Consider the following 14,664-nt stretch of genomic DNA (forward strand, 5'->3'; position numbering starts at 1 on the left):
AGAAAGCTTTGGGTATCATTTTACTCTCCACATTTTGCATGACTGGTTTGATATCAGTTTTTACTAGGCCTATATACTGTATCTTGGAAGCGTGGAATTTTTATCTAAATTATTTTTCTTTCTTTCTTTTTTTTTTTTTTTTTTTAATAATTCGCCCCTTCCCAAATTAATTAATTTGACAATTTCTTGTCATTTTGAAATCAGTTTTATTAGTAATACTTAAATGAATGGTCATTACCATTGAAGATGCAGACATTTCTCTAAATTTAAATTTGAGTAGGGAATTTAGTTAGTTAGGGAATTCAAAGGCAAGAGTATTCATATGATTTAAGTAAAACTTATATGACATCTAATTTAAGTCAAACTAAAGTGTATATTTGTTGTTTTTTGTTTTTAGCTTTTTTTTTTAGTATCTGCTTGCCACCCTCTTCCAAATCCATTGTTTTTGGCTGGGTGAGAGTTCATAGCAGCTCCCAACAAAGAACATTTTTATGAAGGATTGCAATGGACATGTTAAGACAATGACTTGCTTTGGCAAGTACTACAGTCTTCACTGAAACCAGGAATATACTCTACTAGAAAACATGGATATTTAAATGATATTTGTGCTAAAATTTTGTTGTCAGAATTGAAAATGTTTTAAGACTGGTGTAATGTATTTACCAGTTTTGAAAGTATAATTTTCTAGAAAAAATTTAGAAAAGTGTTATTCTTTAGTGTAAACAACAGATCACAGAATATTGTGCAAATCAAGTTTACCTCTGTAGTATACTTCCATAGTTTGTTACTCAAGGCTAATTTACTATTCTTTCTTTGTGTGAGGGCCTCTGAGAAAGCTGATTAACCAGTCATTACCGTGACCGTCTAACGGCAAAGTGATCTAGTTTGTTTATTTATTTATTTATTTATTTATTATGAAAGAAGATGTTATAGACTTTTTATTTCAAATGAGCAAGAGTTTTTAAAATACTTTTTCTTTCTCTCAGCTCTTTAACTACTCAATTTCCTTTCATATCACTTTTTTCATTTCAATGCCAAAAATGTAAGAAACACAGCTCCCTTACTTGTCAGTCTTTTTTAAAATACCATTTCTGCAGTTGTTGTCACAGCTGCAGCTTTATCACATGTGAAGAAATTTAAATTTGTTTTGTTTTATGTGTTAAATGTTAATCATTTGTAAATTTAAGTAAATCAAAGTTCTTGGAGTATTCACCTCATTATTATCAGTAATTTATTACAAGAATCTTACAAAGCACACTATTTGCAAGACGGATCTACTTGCATATACACTGATATTCTGTACTTGTATACATTGAAGCATATTATACACAAGATAATAAATTACATTATTTCATGTACAGTGCATCTGGAAAGTATTCACAGCGCATCACTTTTTCCACATTTTGTTATGTTACAGCCTTATTCCAAAATTGATTAAATTCATTTTTTCCTCAGAATTCTACACACAACACCCCATAATGACAACTTGAAAAAAGTTTACTTGCGGTTTTTGCAAATTTATTAAAAATAAAAAAACTGAGAAATCACATGTACATAAGTATTCACAGCCTTTGCTCAATGCTTTGTCGATGCACCTTTGGCCGCAATTACAACCTCAAGTCTTCTTGAATATGATGCTACAAGCTTGGCACAACTATCCTTGGCCAGTTTCTCCCATTCCTCTTTGCAGCACTTCTCAAGCTCCATCAGGTTGGATGGGAAGCGTCGGTGCACAGCCATTTTAAGATCTCCAGAGATGTTCAATCGGATTCAAGTCTGGGCTCTGGCTGGGCCACTCAAGGACATTGACAGAGTTGTCCTGAAGCCACTCCTTTGATATCTTGGCTGTGTGCTTAGGGTCATTGTCCTGCTGAAAGATGAACCGTCGCTCCAAATTGAGGTCGAGCGCGCTCTGGAGCAGGTTTTCATCCAGGATGTCTTTGTACATTGCTGCAGTAATCTTTCCCTTTATCCTGACTAGTCTTCCAGTCCCTGCCGCTGAAAAATATCCCCACAGCATGATGCTGCCACCACCATGCTTCACTGTAGGAATGGTATTGGCCTGGTGATGAGCGGTGCCTGGTTTCCTCCAAACGTGACGCCTGGTATTCACACCAAAGAGTTCAACCTTTGTCTCATCAGACCAGAGAATTTTCTTTCTCATGGTCTGAGAGTCCTTCAGGTGCCTTTTGGCAAACTCCAGGTGGGCTGCCATGTGCCTTTTACTAAGGAGTGGCTTCCGTCTGGCCACTCTACCATACAGGCCTGATTTGGTGGATTGCTGCAGAGATGCTTGTCCTTCTGGAAGGTTCTTCTCTCTCCACAGAGGAACTCTGGAGCTCTAACAGAGTGACCACCGGGTTCTTGGTCACCTCCCTGACAAAGGCCCTTCTCCCCCGATTGCTCAGTTTAGATGGCCGACCAGCTCTAGGAAGAGTCCTGGTGGTTTTGAACTTCTTCCACTTATGGATGATGGAGGCCACTGTGCTCATTGGGACCTTCAAAGCAGCAGAAATTTTTCTGTAATCTTCCCCAGATTTGTGCCTCAAGACAATCCTGTCTCGGAGGTCTACAGACAATTCGTTTGACTTCATGCTTGGTTTGTGCTCTGACATGGACTGTCAACTGTGGGACCTTATATGGACAGGTGTGTGCCTTTCCAAATCATGTCCAATCAACTGAATTTACTACAGGTGGACTCCAATTAAGCTGCAGAAACATCTCAAGGATGATCAGGGGAAACAGGATGCACCTGAGCTCAATTTTGAGCTTCATGGCAAAGGCTGTGAATACTTATGTACATGTGCTTTCTCAATTTTTTTATTTTTAATAAATTTGCAAAAATCTCAAGTAAACTTTTTTCACGTTGTCATTATGGGGTGTTGTGTGAAGAATTCTGAGGAAAAAAATGAATTTAATTCATTTTGGAGTAAGGCTGTAACATAACACAATGTGGGAAAAGTGATGCGCTGTGAATACTTTCCGGATGCACTGTACATTATGTTGGTGGTTCATGATTCTTTTAGTATTCATCTTCTTATTGATCATATGAGATAATAATTATAAAACATTCAATAATGTAATGTATGCACAGAATGTTTTTTGTTTCATTTATTTTTTGATTGAGACTTTGATTTTACCAATTCATTTTGGATGGAGTGCAATCTGAAAAAAATAACTGAACAAAATCAGCGGTTCATGCATCTTTGATACAGAGTGACCATTCAGACTGCACCACCACCAATGTTATTGTAAATCTTTCATTTTGTTCTACCTGCCTAAAATTGTATGTTTGATCTGTACATTTCTTGTACATTCATTCATTCATTCTTTCATTCCCCATGTGAATGAATTGTAGCTTCACTCTTATGTCAATTCATATTTTAAATTCAAATCTGAAAAAATTTGATGATATTGTATCCTGTGGTTTTCAAAATTAGTATTTTATGGCGATGTATGTATGACATGTTAATTTATTTAGAACACCTCAGTTTTTATGGAAATGCACACAATTTAATGTTTCATGAAATCAAGACATAGAACAAATAAACAATGGCAAATACAAAATACAAAAAAATAAGGCAAGGAATCATTAAGTGTGCAAAATTTTATTCATATTTTTGATTCATCCAAGTAGCCACGTTTTGCTGAAATAACAGGCAACCTGTGATAACCTTTTTGATTCAGAATGCCAGTCACCAACTGTTCCTCCAGCAAAAGAACTCCAGTCGATCTCACTTCCTCCTCCATGTTTGACAGTTAGTGTCGCACACTGAGGAACCATCCTATCATCAATTTGGCAGTGTACAAACACCCTGCGTGATGAATCAACAATTTCAAATTTTGATTCATGGTCGATAAGGCTTTCTTCCAGTCTGCAGTAGTCCACCGCCCTAGGCCCTATTTTGTCCTTTAATGAATAACTTTCATACTGCCACTTGCCCTGTCAAACGTGCTGCACAATGTCTTCTCTTCACAGAAGAAACTTAAGTTACCTTTTTTGTCCACTGGTTAAGCTGTGCTTGAAGCTGTTGTGCATGTCTTCTGATTGGATGGTGACTTTGGGTCTGCCACATCTCTTCCTAGCAGAGTTTTTTCCTGTTTCCAATTGCCTTTGGATTATGTATGACACTGTACTTACGGACACTTTGATTTTTATTGCAATTTCTCAAAATGAAAGGCCTAACCTCTAAGGGTAATAATGCTCTGTTTCATTTGATTTGTTAATTGATGTTTTCCTGCCTTTATCACTAGAATTTACAACTTTGTACAGTGTGATATTGTCCAAGTAGAATTTCAGAGGGTGTAGTAACACAGTATGTTCCAACTTTGCTTTAAGGCAGACAGAGGGTTTTTAAGTAATCAATGGAAGTTTGGATACCTGTGCAAATTGTTTGGTTTGGTTAACTTTAAAGGCTTAACTTACTTTACTTGCTGTAGAACATCTGTATGTTCTAACCTATTAGTTGTTCCCTGAAGAAGGCCTATTTGTAAATTTCTGACATTTCCTTTTTTTCCGGTTTTTGCTAACTTAACCATTAAATTAAAACCTCTGGCAGTTTACTGCTTACCTTCTAATTATTTTAGGTCATTCATTAAGTTTCAACTGATTAACAAGTGAACTTTTCTAAATCTTTTGACCAATAACGTACACAAAAGCAGTACAATGTTAGTGCACGTTTTAATTCACATAACGTATACAAATACAATTATCAGTATATTTCCAAATGTGTAATTCTTCTAGTAAGTGTGCTTTGTAGGACTCTATAATACATTATTGATAATTATGAAGTTAATAGTAATTATTTCTCACTCTGGGGCAAATATTTTATTATGCAGGTAAAGATCAGTGTGTTCAGTAGTATACATAGAATTACTAAGAAAAAAAATCTGCTACATACAAATGTGATGTTCAGGATTGCTTTCACTAAACTTTAACCTTAATGTTTTTATTCTTTCTTTCTTTTTCCATATCAGGGATCTGAATCGTTCAGATTCTGATTCTTCCCTCTCCCAGCTTAGTGAGCATCCTCGGCTATCCAGCTCTTTTGGGTCTAGCTCAAAGTCACCACCCATCAAACCTACATCTTTCCTTCACAATCCTTCTGCCAGATTGGAGGAGATACCAATAATTCAAAGCCACACTCCCAATGGTGGGAATCGACTCCATGAAGGAGGAGGAGGATTGACAGAGAGTCTGTGTGACAGCCCTTTAGTGATGAAGAAGATCTACTCTCATGGAATGGAAAAATCAGCTAGTCTGGGTGAGATCAACAGCATAATGGCAGGGCTTTCACAGTCTGAGTCATCTCGGTCCTTGAGCCCCACTTCCACAGAGCCAGACACACCATCTCCAACTGGGGATTCCAAAGTAGGAACAGGTAGTAAATCCAGTCGCATCCCTCAGCTTTCATCTAAGAAGAGCCCCATTGAAGAAGACAGTGGCTCCACAGGAGAGGACACTGACAGTAATGTCAGTCGAAAGAAACTCCCCAATTTCAAAATCTTTAAGAAACAGAAAAAGTAATCTGTTTAGGAGTTATATGGCTGTTGTTTTTTATGGAATTGGGATAATTTGTTTATGTTTGGGTATGGGGAAAAGAAATATAAAATTTAAAGGTGTTTTATATGTTGAAAAACATCAGTAGAACAAGAAAACACTGGATTGCAACTGCTTTGAACTATGTGCTGCAATTAAAGGAGTTTAAGATAGCTAAAAAATCGTGGGAGCAATCAACATTTCTTTTACATTTTCATATGATTATTATTAATTGCACCTATGAAATGGGACATATATGAATGTAAAGTACTGTGTATTCTGCAGGAAGAAGTGCCAGGTATTTTACAAGCTTCTAAGGGAAATGTATCTCCAAATAATATATGTTCATATGGATTTTTTGTTTGTTTGCATGCTTTCATTGATTTATTTTAGCATAGTTTAGATGCACTGGGTGTTAATGGGGAAAAAAAAGAAAAAATTTACAGTTACATGAAAAATTACCACAGTCAGAGAGTAACTGTTTAATACACATACAATATTCTAGTTATATCAAAGATGTCAAATAGATGAAACCTGGGGGATTTAAGATATGTCAGCAAATATAAGTCTGATTAGCTTCTTTGTCTGTGTTCAATAATTATTACATTGAAATTTTAGGGGTTATTTTCAAATGTCAGATTCTCTTTTGTTTTATATTACCATTATGCTACTTTTTCATTTTTAAATGTTCTTCAAAATATTGGTTGTCTCAGACATACATAGTTCCATAAGAGTAGCAACTACATTTCACACATAGCTAAAAGTCTGCAAAGATTTAATGTTTGTAATGTTATGCATAAAATGAAACCAACTTAAAAAAAGTTTTTTCACGCCAATTGCTGTATTTTCAAAATGGAAATCATTTTGCCAAAGATTTTTGATTCACACGGTTATAACAAATCTTTTATTTAGGAAATACAGTACCAGTGTATATAGCTATTACAACAATTATCATACTAGTAAGATTGGAGTCTTCTTATTTTTATACATTTTAGTCTTTGTTTTGTTTTACTGCTGCTTGTAAAACAATCATTCACTAGAATGATTTTCAGTGATATTTAAAGTTAAGATAATAGAAAGTTTGCATTCAGATATTAACATGTGACATTAGAAGTATGTGCATTCCTTTTTACAAATGTAATGAAAATATTTATTTTGATCAAAAGTAACTTGGCTTTTCCTAATGGCTGTTTTGCTGACTTTTGCAATGCAGCATTGTCAGGTGGTTTGATTGCCTTAACGTAATTATTTCTGAGCTCACAGTTCAGCAGTATTTTATAAAATAATTAATGAAATAAAATTCCAAAAATAAAAAATCCACATTTTAATCTGTCTATGAAATACTTAAACTGAAGCATCTTCAACAAGTGATTTAAAATAGTTTTGAATTTTTTCTTCATCGCTAACGAGGAGCAGCTTTCAGAGTGAAAACATGAACAAAGGGTAAACTAAGCTCAGTTCTTCATTTAATGTTATGCATTTCTTTTAGTAAAATGAATAATATGTTTTGATTTCTTGGTGGATGTGTCAGGGCACCACCACTGTCAAGCTTCTTTAAGATGTTACTGAACAGTATTGCCTTCTTAGAATATCTCTCCTTTCTTTCTTTGTTTCATGTGTATACTTACACATTGTAAAATAAAAGCAGAAAGGAAATAAATATATTTTAATACAGCTTTTTTGGCCTTTACACATTTTAGTTTTTTTAAGTGTTTAAAATATAATTTCACAATAATGAAATATTCGTATTGTGCAAAAAAGTTGTAATTGATTTGTCAGAGCAGTAATTGAATAGAAATATTAGTGCTACTTTCTCCATGAAAGATTAATATATGTTAAACAAACTGGTTAAACTGTGTTTCCTCAAAGGAAATATGTATTTTGAATTCATTTTATAATATAATTCAACAATTTTTTAAATCTTATTTTGTGGGGAAAAAAAATTTCATACATGTCCAAATTATGATAGGTATGTCATACACTATAATGTTGTATTTTGTTAACAATTTCAATCAAGTTTTTACTAGAGCCAGTATTGTAACACAATGATTTGCTAAGAATCGCACATTCATTAAAATTTTAAAGTGAAGTCCTTTCTTAATAACACTTGCCTAAATAGTAATAAAATAATTACTAAATGGCATCACTGCCAATTAATATACGACTATCTTGACATTCTCTTTAAATTGCTACAGAAAACAGAAGGTGTCTCAGATATCTTTAGTAATAAAAAGTAAGAAGGATAATGTTAACCTGAATCAGTATATCTTAAAAGAAGTATTTTAAAATGTTAAGAATTTTAAATCATCACCAGTGCTACCCTTTATGTTAAAACTGAGGAAGTAGCATAAATTCTGATGTCAGTCAATATCTACCAATAAATGATTAAAAAGACACAGTTCAAGGACCTGTGAAGTGAAAAGTAGTGTTCTATATACTCCCCCACTCATTAAATCATGGCAGTTGAAAATTCAAAGTGTGTGTATGTAGGAAGGAGAGTGGGATTACTAGAAATGTAATGATCGAAAACCTTATAAAAAAGTCAAAAAACATAAACTGCAATTTTTTATTTGTATTTTTCAGTGAAGTTTTCATTACTTGTACAAACATGTACATGTTTGTTTTTCATTTTTTAAACTGTAAGAAAAGCTAGGAGTCAAAAGCACATTAATCATCAAGTTTAAACACGTATGTATTGTATGGGTTCTTCAGGAGTGTTTATTCCTTGACATGGCGATATGCAAAATTGGTTTATTTTTGGTTAAATGTGTATGAGTGCACTCTGTTTTCTTTTCTGAAGCTCTCATTCCACCCTTAAACGTAGTTCAAGTAGGCCACTTGTAATTTGCTTGGCATAATTAGATCTGTGTGTTGACATTTAGTACTGTGCCTTTAGAAAACCTAAAACTTCACTGCACACAGCACAGTGTATTCAAAGAAACAAATGTTGCACACCTGGAGTGGTTTGTGCAAGGACAAGCATGCGGCCAGGTTATTACCACACCTGCTACAATATTTAGTCTGCCTTCTAATTGATTATTTGTGTTAAAAAAACAGGACAGTGATGGCAATATTACAATATACAGAAACATTTCTTTGACTTTATATGGGCTATGACACCATTGCATATGTTGGAATGGAGTGTACTTCTTTATATATTGACTCAGTTATTGTGCATAACATTTCTGAAACTAGAGTATCAGGGCACTGTTGGTTTTAAATAATTTGCCTTCATTTTATAGTGTGTGTTCTGAACTTTTTAAAAAATTTTATTCATTTTTGAAAAAGCATAATTTAATGTTTCTGCATTTGTAGGCTCCATCTGTTTTATATATCCCTAATAGGTAGTTTCAGAAGAACAGGCTTTAAAAGATATACTGCATTACTGTGACTGAAATTGATGTCACATTAAACAACTTTTAGTCATGGGTTATGTCTGACTTGCCAACTGTAGTTGCTGATCTAAATAACTGCAAATTGCAGGGTATGTCTAATTTACAGACTGTGTGCTGAACGTTTAGTGCAGTCGTGCTTACCCCTTTTTGTGGCAGCCAAAAGCATGCTGCCTGACGAAGCCAGCACTGTACAAAAGGTTAACATCAACTCTGAGCTCAGCTGCAGTCTCTGTCCTTCATTTCTTTTTCTCATTCTGTCGTGGTCCATAAAACTCGAGACATCATACAGATTAGCTTTTCTTCAGTTTTTGTTATCCAAAACAAGCATGCTCCCAATTCCACATTGCTGCATTTTATGCACTGTACTTCAGGGTGAGCATTCATTGACTGTCAGCTGTCATGCACACAGAGTCACACGTACAACTAAAGAGACAATCTAACCTGTTTGATTTTGTCAGAGTGAGTTGTGGACTAGTTAGTGACTTACTGGGCATGTCACATTATGCGAATGGCGTGAGCACACAGTGACTGCCTCTGACTTGCTAATATTAAGAAAATGAAGGCTATAACTGGGAAACACTGGAACAGTTGCATAATGTACTCATAATGGCGATATTGAGATGAGTTTGTGTTTCAGCCCTTTGCTTGGAATTCAAATGCACTTTGTGAAAAAGCCTACAATGTCATTCTTGTGGTATATAAAATGTCAAAATCCGATCTGCATTGTGAGAGGTGTTTCACTATATCCTAGGTATTGTTTAGGCAGTTACATAATTTGTACTAAAATTAGTTGTTTTTTGAAATCCACTTTCCTTGTCCTTGTAAATATGAGTGTGTGCAGACTGACTTCAGATGCATGACAACTGTAGTACAGTACTAGGTTCATATGTCTAATCAATAGATTTTTTTAAATTATATATTTTTATAAATATTTGCTTATTTACCGTCATTCAGTAGGTTTGCTTCCAACATTAGTTTGGATACACATCTTTAGAGCCAAGTGTTAAAAATACAGTTCCTGGCTAAAACGCACATGGTAGTCAGACTATATACTTGATAAAAAAAAAGTGCAAATTTCAGCACGGCAAAAGATTGTCTCTTCTGTAAGTAAAGGTTTACCGTTGTTTTCCACACTTCATAATCCTGGTGTGGATCTTGCACAAATGATGGCTGTCAGGATAGTGTACATTGTGCTATAGTTGTTTTCAAGCATGCATCAATATTTTGTGTGTTCTTTTTATAATAAAAAAAAAGAGCTGCATAACATGAAATATGTTGAAAGTTAACTAAAACTATGAAATTGCAATGCAGTTCCTTTGTGCCTTTTACTGTAAGTCGATAAAAAAACACCCAAGTAAGCGAAACCTTTGGCACTTTAGTGTTGTCTTCACTGCTTACAAGCTGTCAGGAAAATCTGTTAGCAAAAATGCAAATGAATGCTGCATTCTGGGCTAATTTGGTAAGTTACTAATGTGTATGTTGAACTTTACCCTTGTTTTGTTAAAAACAGACCCCCAACTCCTTGTCAATTTCCCACCCCTTCCTAAATTTTTACACCTGTTCTCTTTTCTGTTCTGAATATGTAACTGTAATAAAATGAAGCTGCATCACATTGTGATTATTCAGCAAAACGTATTAGTGCTAAACTTTTGTTTGTGTGAAATAGTCAAGCAATGAAAATGGAGCATGCATTGTGGTCCTGGAAAATTCAAGTATTGCCATCCCATTTCAAGCATGTGTATTAGGTGATATCTGTTCAGCCTCTTCCTTTCAGGTAAATTGTTATGTTTATGATATTTTACCGCATGTCTTCTCCTGTCTTAGCATATCTTGTTGACGGTGACAAGTGTGTGGGTTTTTTTTCTTCCTGTTTTCCTCCCTCCCAAAATTGCTGTTGTCCCTCTTCTAAAAGGTTGTGTGTATATGTACTGTACTGTATGTGCGTGTGTGTGTATGCATATTTGTATCTATATATATATATATATATATATATATATATGTATCATATACAGTATATATATATATATGTATGTACGTGTGTATATATATATATATATATATATATATAAATATATAAATAATACACACACACACACTCTATATATACACACATTTATTTATATATATATATTTTTTTTTAAATAATGGGTTTTGCATCCTCTGTAACTTTTTGGGACCTTGACTCAAGCAAAATTTATGGCACTCCTGCATGAAAGCAATAAACTATTTTGAATGATCTTATTAAATGTGCTGATTTATAGTAAGAAACTGTCTTAAGTAGTACTTTAATCAATGAAAATATAGGGCCCTTGATTTCAGTGTGTCAAATGGGACCAACATTTTCATTCTCGTGTATCTTCAAAGAACAGTTTGATACCTACAGAAATATTTCCCCAAAGTTGAGATTTTGAAAAAAAAAAAAAAATATTCATACATTTCTTATTTGTTATCCTTCACTTGCTAACTTGCTTTGTTCAGGGTTGTGGCGCTCAGAGGCTGTCCTGACAGTACTGGGCAGGAGCCAATCACAGATGTCATGCCAGTCCATGTCAGGTAATTCATACGTGTATAAATGATGTGATGATATTATCAACACATTAAGCCAGTTCAGGGTTGTTGGAGTTTAAGGCGATCCGAGCAGCATGAGGCTCAAAGCTGGAATTAACTCTGGGTTAATCACCAGTCCATCACAGTATACCCAATGCACTCATTATTTCAGACATTTCCCAGACCGACATTTGAACCTGAAATTGTGGAACTGAGAGGCAGCAGCACTGACCACTTTGTTTTCTGTTATTAGCTGTTGGTCTATTTTATTTAAAGCACTACCGCTAGTGCATAATATAACTAAAGATTTAATAATTGTCTCAAGGAATCTTCTGCCAAGCCGTCATATCAGGAAGTGTGCTTTGCATATTTCCTCCTGTTGTACAACATGTTTACCGGTTGAGTGCAGTGGTCTTTCAGATGAAAGCTTCATTGCTTGACCTGACTAAGTCCACTGTAAACACATCACTACAGCGCTGTCTTTGCAGTGCCAAACGCCTGCAGCTGGAGCTGAATCCAGACTGGTTTTTGTGACAGATTGAATTTATTACCCTCAGACCATGACCTCCTTAAAAGAGTCTGATGGCTCAAATATGCTAACTGTTCAATTCCACTTAAACTGCAAAAATTAATAGGTAAACGTTTAAACAGTACTACAAGTTTGAGGATATACTTTTAAGGAAAATAAAAATTAAGAATTCTGCTTTTACATAGTTCATTACTACATCAGTGAGCACATGTCTGAAGTCCTTTGAACTGTATTGTATCCTCATGCTCTAAATCAACCAAAAAACTGCATTCGTAATGGACCAGATGCTGTAAATGAATACAACTGCAAAAAAAAAAAAAAAAAAGAATAATAATAGCAATGATAAGACTCCTGCACTGCCTAGAGCAGCTTTCTTCTTGTCAGTATGCAAGCCCAGAGCTGCAGGCGCCCCCCTAGTGCACATTGTTGACTAGTACACTCAGTCTTCGTGGTGACCAGAGCAGGAAACATTTCAAGGTGAACTCTTGGCTACTCTGTTTGCTTTAATGTGCTGTTTGAACTCCGCTTTCTGATCAGTTCTTTCAGAATGGTCATGCTGAACTTGCAGAGCTGTAAAAATGAACAATTTTGGTAAATTTTTTCCAGCTTTTATTTTCTAAGATATAATTGCTTATTCCAGTCTATATGCTACCATAGGTGATTTGTTTCCCTCTTTCAAAGCCTGTCTCACATTAACACACTAATCAGCCCATCCATCTGTGAAACGTATCTGTACATGGAAGGATATCCGAGGAGCTGTTGTTGGTCAGCATTTGATTTAAGAGCCTTTTAGGATAGAACTGAAAAACAATGCAAATATCCAGAAACATCACAATATTTAGGTGTCTAAAAGTAGTTTCAGTTCTTGGACCCTCAAATGGCACCCACAGCAATGACAATAACAAGCTCAGATATTTTTTAGGGTGTTTTTCATTTTCAGTGTACAATTTTTCAATTTTGTTTTTATATTTTGGGTGATCTAAACCCATACAACAATTAATCAGTACTACTTTTCAGCCACTGTTAACATGACAGGAGATTTCAGTGACACTATTATCTGTAATATTTAATGTTTCCTGATGGAGGTCTCCACTGCCATGACTGTAGTGTAAATGGCGGTAAGCCTTACCGCAGGCCTGACTTTTCAAAACAACAAGATGACAGTTTATTTCTTGTGTAGCCCAAAATCACCAAAGGAATGCCTCAATGGGCTTTACATGACCTGTTTGTTGACAGCCTCTCTGTACCGCCCAGTGGTATGTCCATAAGGGCAAGTATAAATGACCAAACTTAGAAAGTTTTTTCTTTTTTATCTACGAGAATTCATATTAACAAACATCCTAATGAAATAGCAAATTCTTGCATACACATTTTATTTTAAAATTATGCTTTTTAGTGACTGTTTCAGTTATTCTGCTAGACTAGACATCTGGTTGTGTAGACCAGGGCTATCAAACTCGGATCATGAAGGGCTGCAGCGACTTTAGGTTTTTGCTCAAATCTCTTTTTAAAAATTTGTACCCAATTACTACTTGTAATGAATTTTTAATTTTCAGAACACTGGATTGTTTCATTTTCTTTAACCAGAAGATAAATGGCCACTACATACATGCAAAGCAAGCCAGCAAGTGAGCAGCCATCTTGGGACCTCCACCTCTTAGAGTGGCTTTAGAAGGGCCTGTATTTTCACTCCAACCAGTTTCTTAATCAGAAGCCATTTCTTGCAGTTAATGAAATGTGTTATTTAACCTCCTTGGTGTTAACCCTGAGAGTGACCCGAGTTTGGAATTCTATGCAATATGAGTAACTGACTTCAGGTGACATTAATGATCCGATTTTATAGGGTTTAGCCCAAATAACACCTGGGACAGTATTCTGCTGGCATCAAGTGGATGAAATGACAGCATGCTGTCAAAATGTTGAATATTTCTGAGCTTTCTGTAACTTTATGGTAACACCTCACGGCCATGCCAAGGTAAAAGCTGTAAATGCATTTTTAGAATAAACCAAAAATGAACCATTGCTCAATTGAGTGATGGTGACAATGATGTGATTTGGTCATCAGGTGTTAACATGTTCAGTGAAGCCAAGGCATGTGGCACTGTATGACCAAACTGCCACTATATGCCTGTTGAATTTGGTCGCATGAAGCTTCACCAGGGGGCAACAGTACCTGAATGGTAAAAAGGCAAAATGATTGCGATCAAGTGCTGGGACATGCATGACATCTCCGCACATCTCACAGTGCAGCAGCTGTCAGTGTTCATGCTGGGGAAATGTGCAAGTCACTAAAACGACAGTAACCCCATGGGTGTCTGTCCGGTGGATCAAGCACTGACATTCTACCCTCATGTAGATGGATACTTTATTAATCCCAAGGGGAAATTCACAACTCTGTGCAAGCAACAGAAAAAAAAGTGCAAAGAAACGCACTGTACTGTCCGGATTGCAGTGTCGAGCTGTGTGTGTACTAAATTTGTATCAGTACAGCAGTGGACACTCGACATACCCCTCCTACTGTATTTACAACATGTAATCATTTTTCAACATTTTTGGCTCATTTTTTTGAGAGTGAATATATTACTATAGAGGCCACTTCAAAAACTTCACAATGCTGTACTTCTGCCCCTCTATGCATTTGGATTTATGTTTTT

The 14,664-nt window shown here is 35.4% G+C and overlaps 2 protein-coding genes across 4 annotated transcripts in view; one reads left to right on the plus strand and one right to left on the minus strand.

The window, feature by feature from the left end:
* Positions 1–8,038, plus strand: part of LOC114649956 (stromal interaction molecule 1-like) — a 218,201-nt gene extending 210,163 nt beyond the window's left edge. For 2 of the 3 annotated variants that reach the window (XM_051926480.1, XM_051926479.1), the window contains 2 exons: positions 1–12; positions 4,978–8,038. The exon at positions 1–12 is cut by the window's left edge and continues 367 nt beyond it. In XM_051926480.1, coding sequence (XP_051782440.1) covers positions 1–12; positions 4,978–5,527 — 562 coding nt within the window. In that variant the 3' untranslated portion in view covers positions 5,528–8,038. The remainder of the gene's footprint in view (positions 13–4,977) is intronic. The other variant, XM_028799351.2, reaches the window with a different exon arrangement.
* Positions 1–14,664, minus strand: part of slc6a7 (solute carrier family 6 member 7) — a 666,512-nt gene that overhangs the window by 593,524 nt on the left and 58,324 nt on the right. The window lies entirely within an intron of this gene.

Source organism: Erpetoichthys calabaricus, chromosome 4 (assembly GCF_900747795.2).
Source record: "Erpetoichthys calabaricus chromosome 4, fErpCal1.3, whole genome shotgun sequence".
Classification (NCBI taxonomy): Eukaryota; Metazoa; Chordata; class Cladistia; order Polypteriformes; family Polypteridae; genus Erpetoichthys; species Erpetoichthys calabaricus.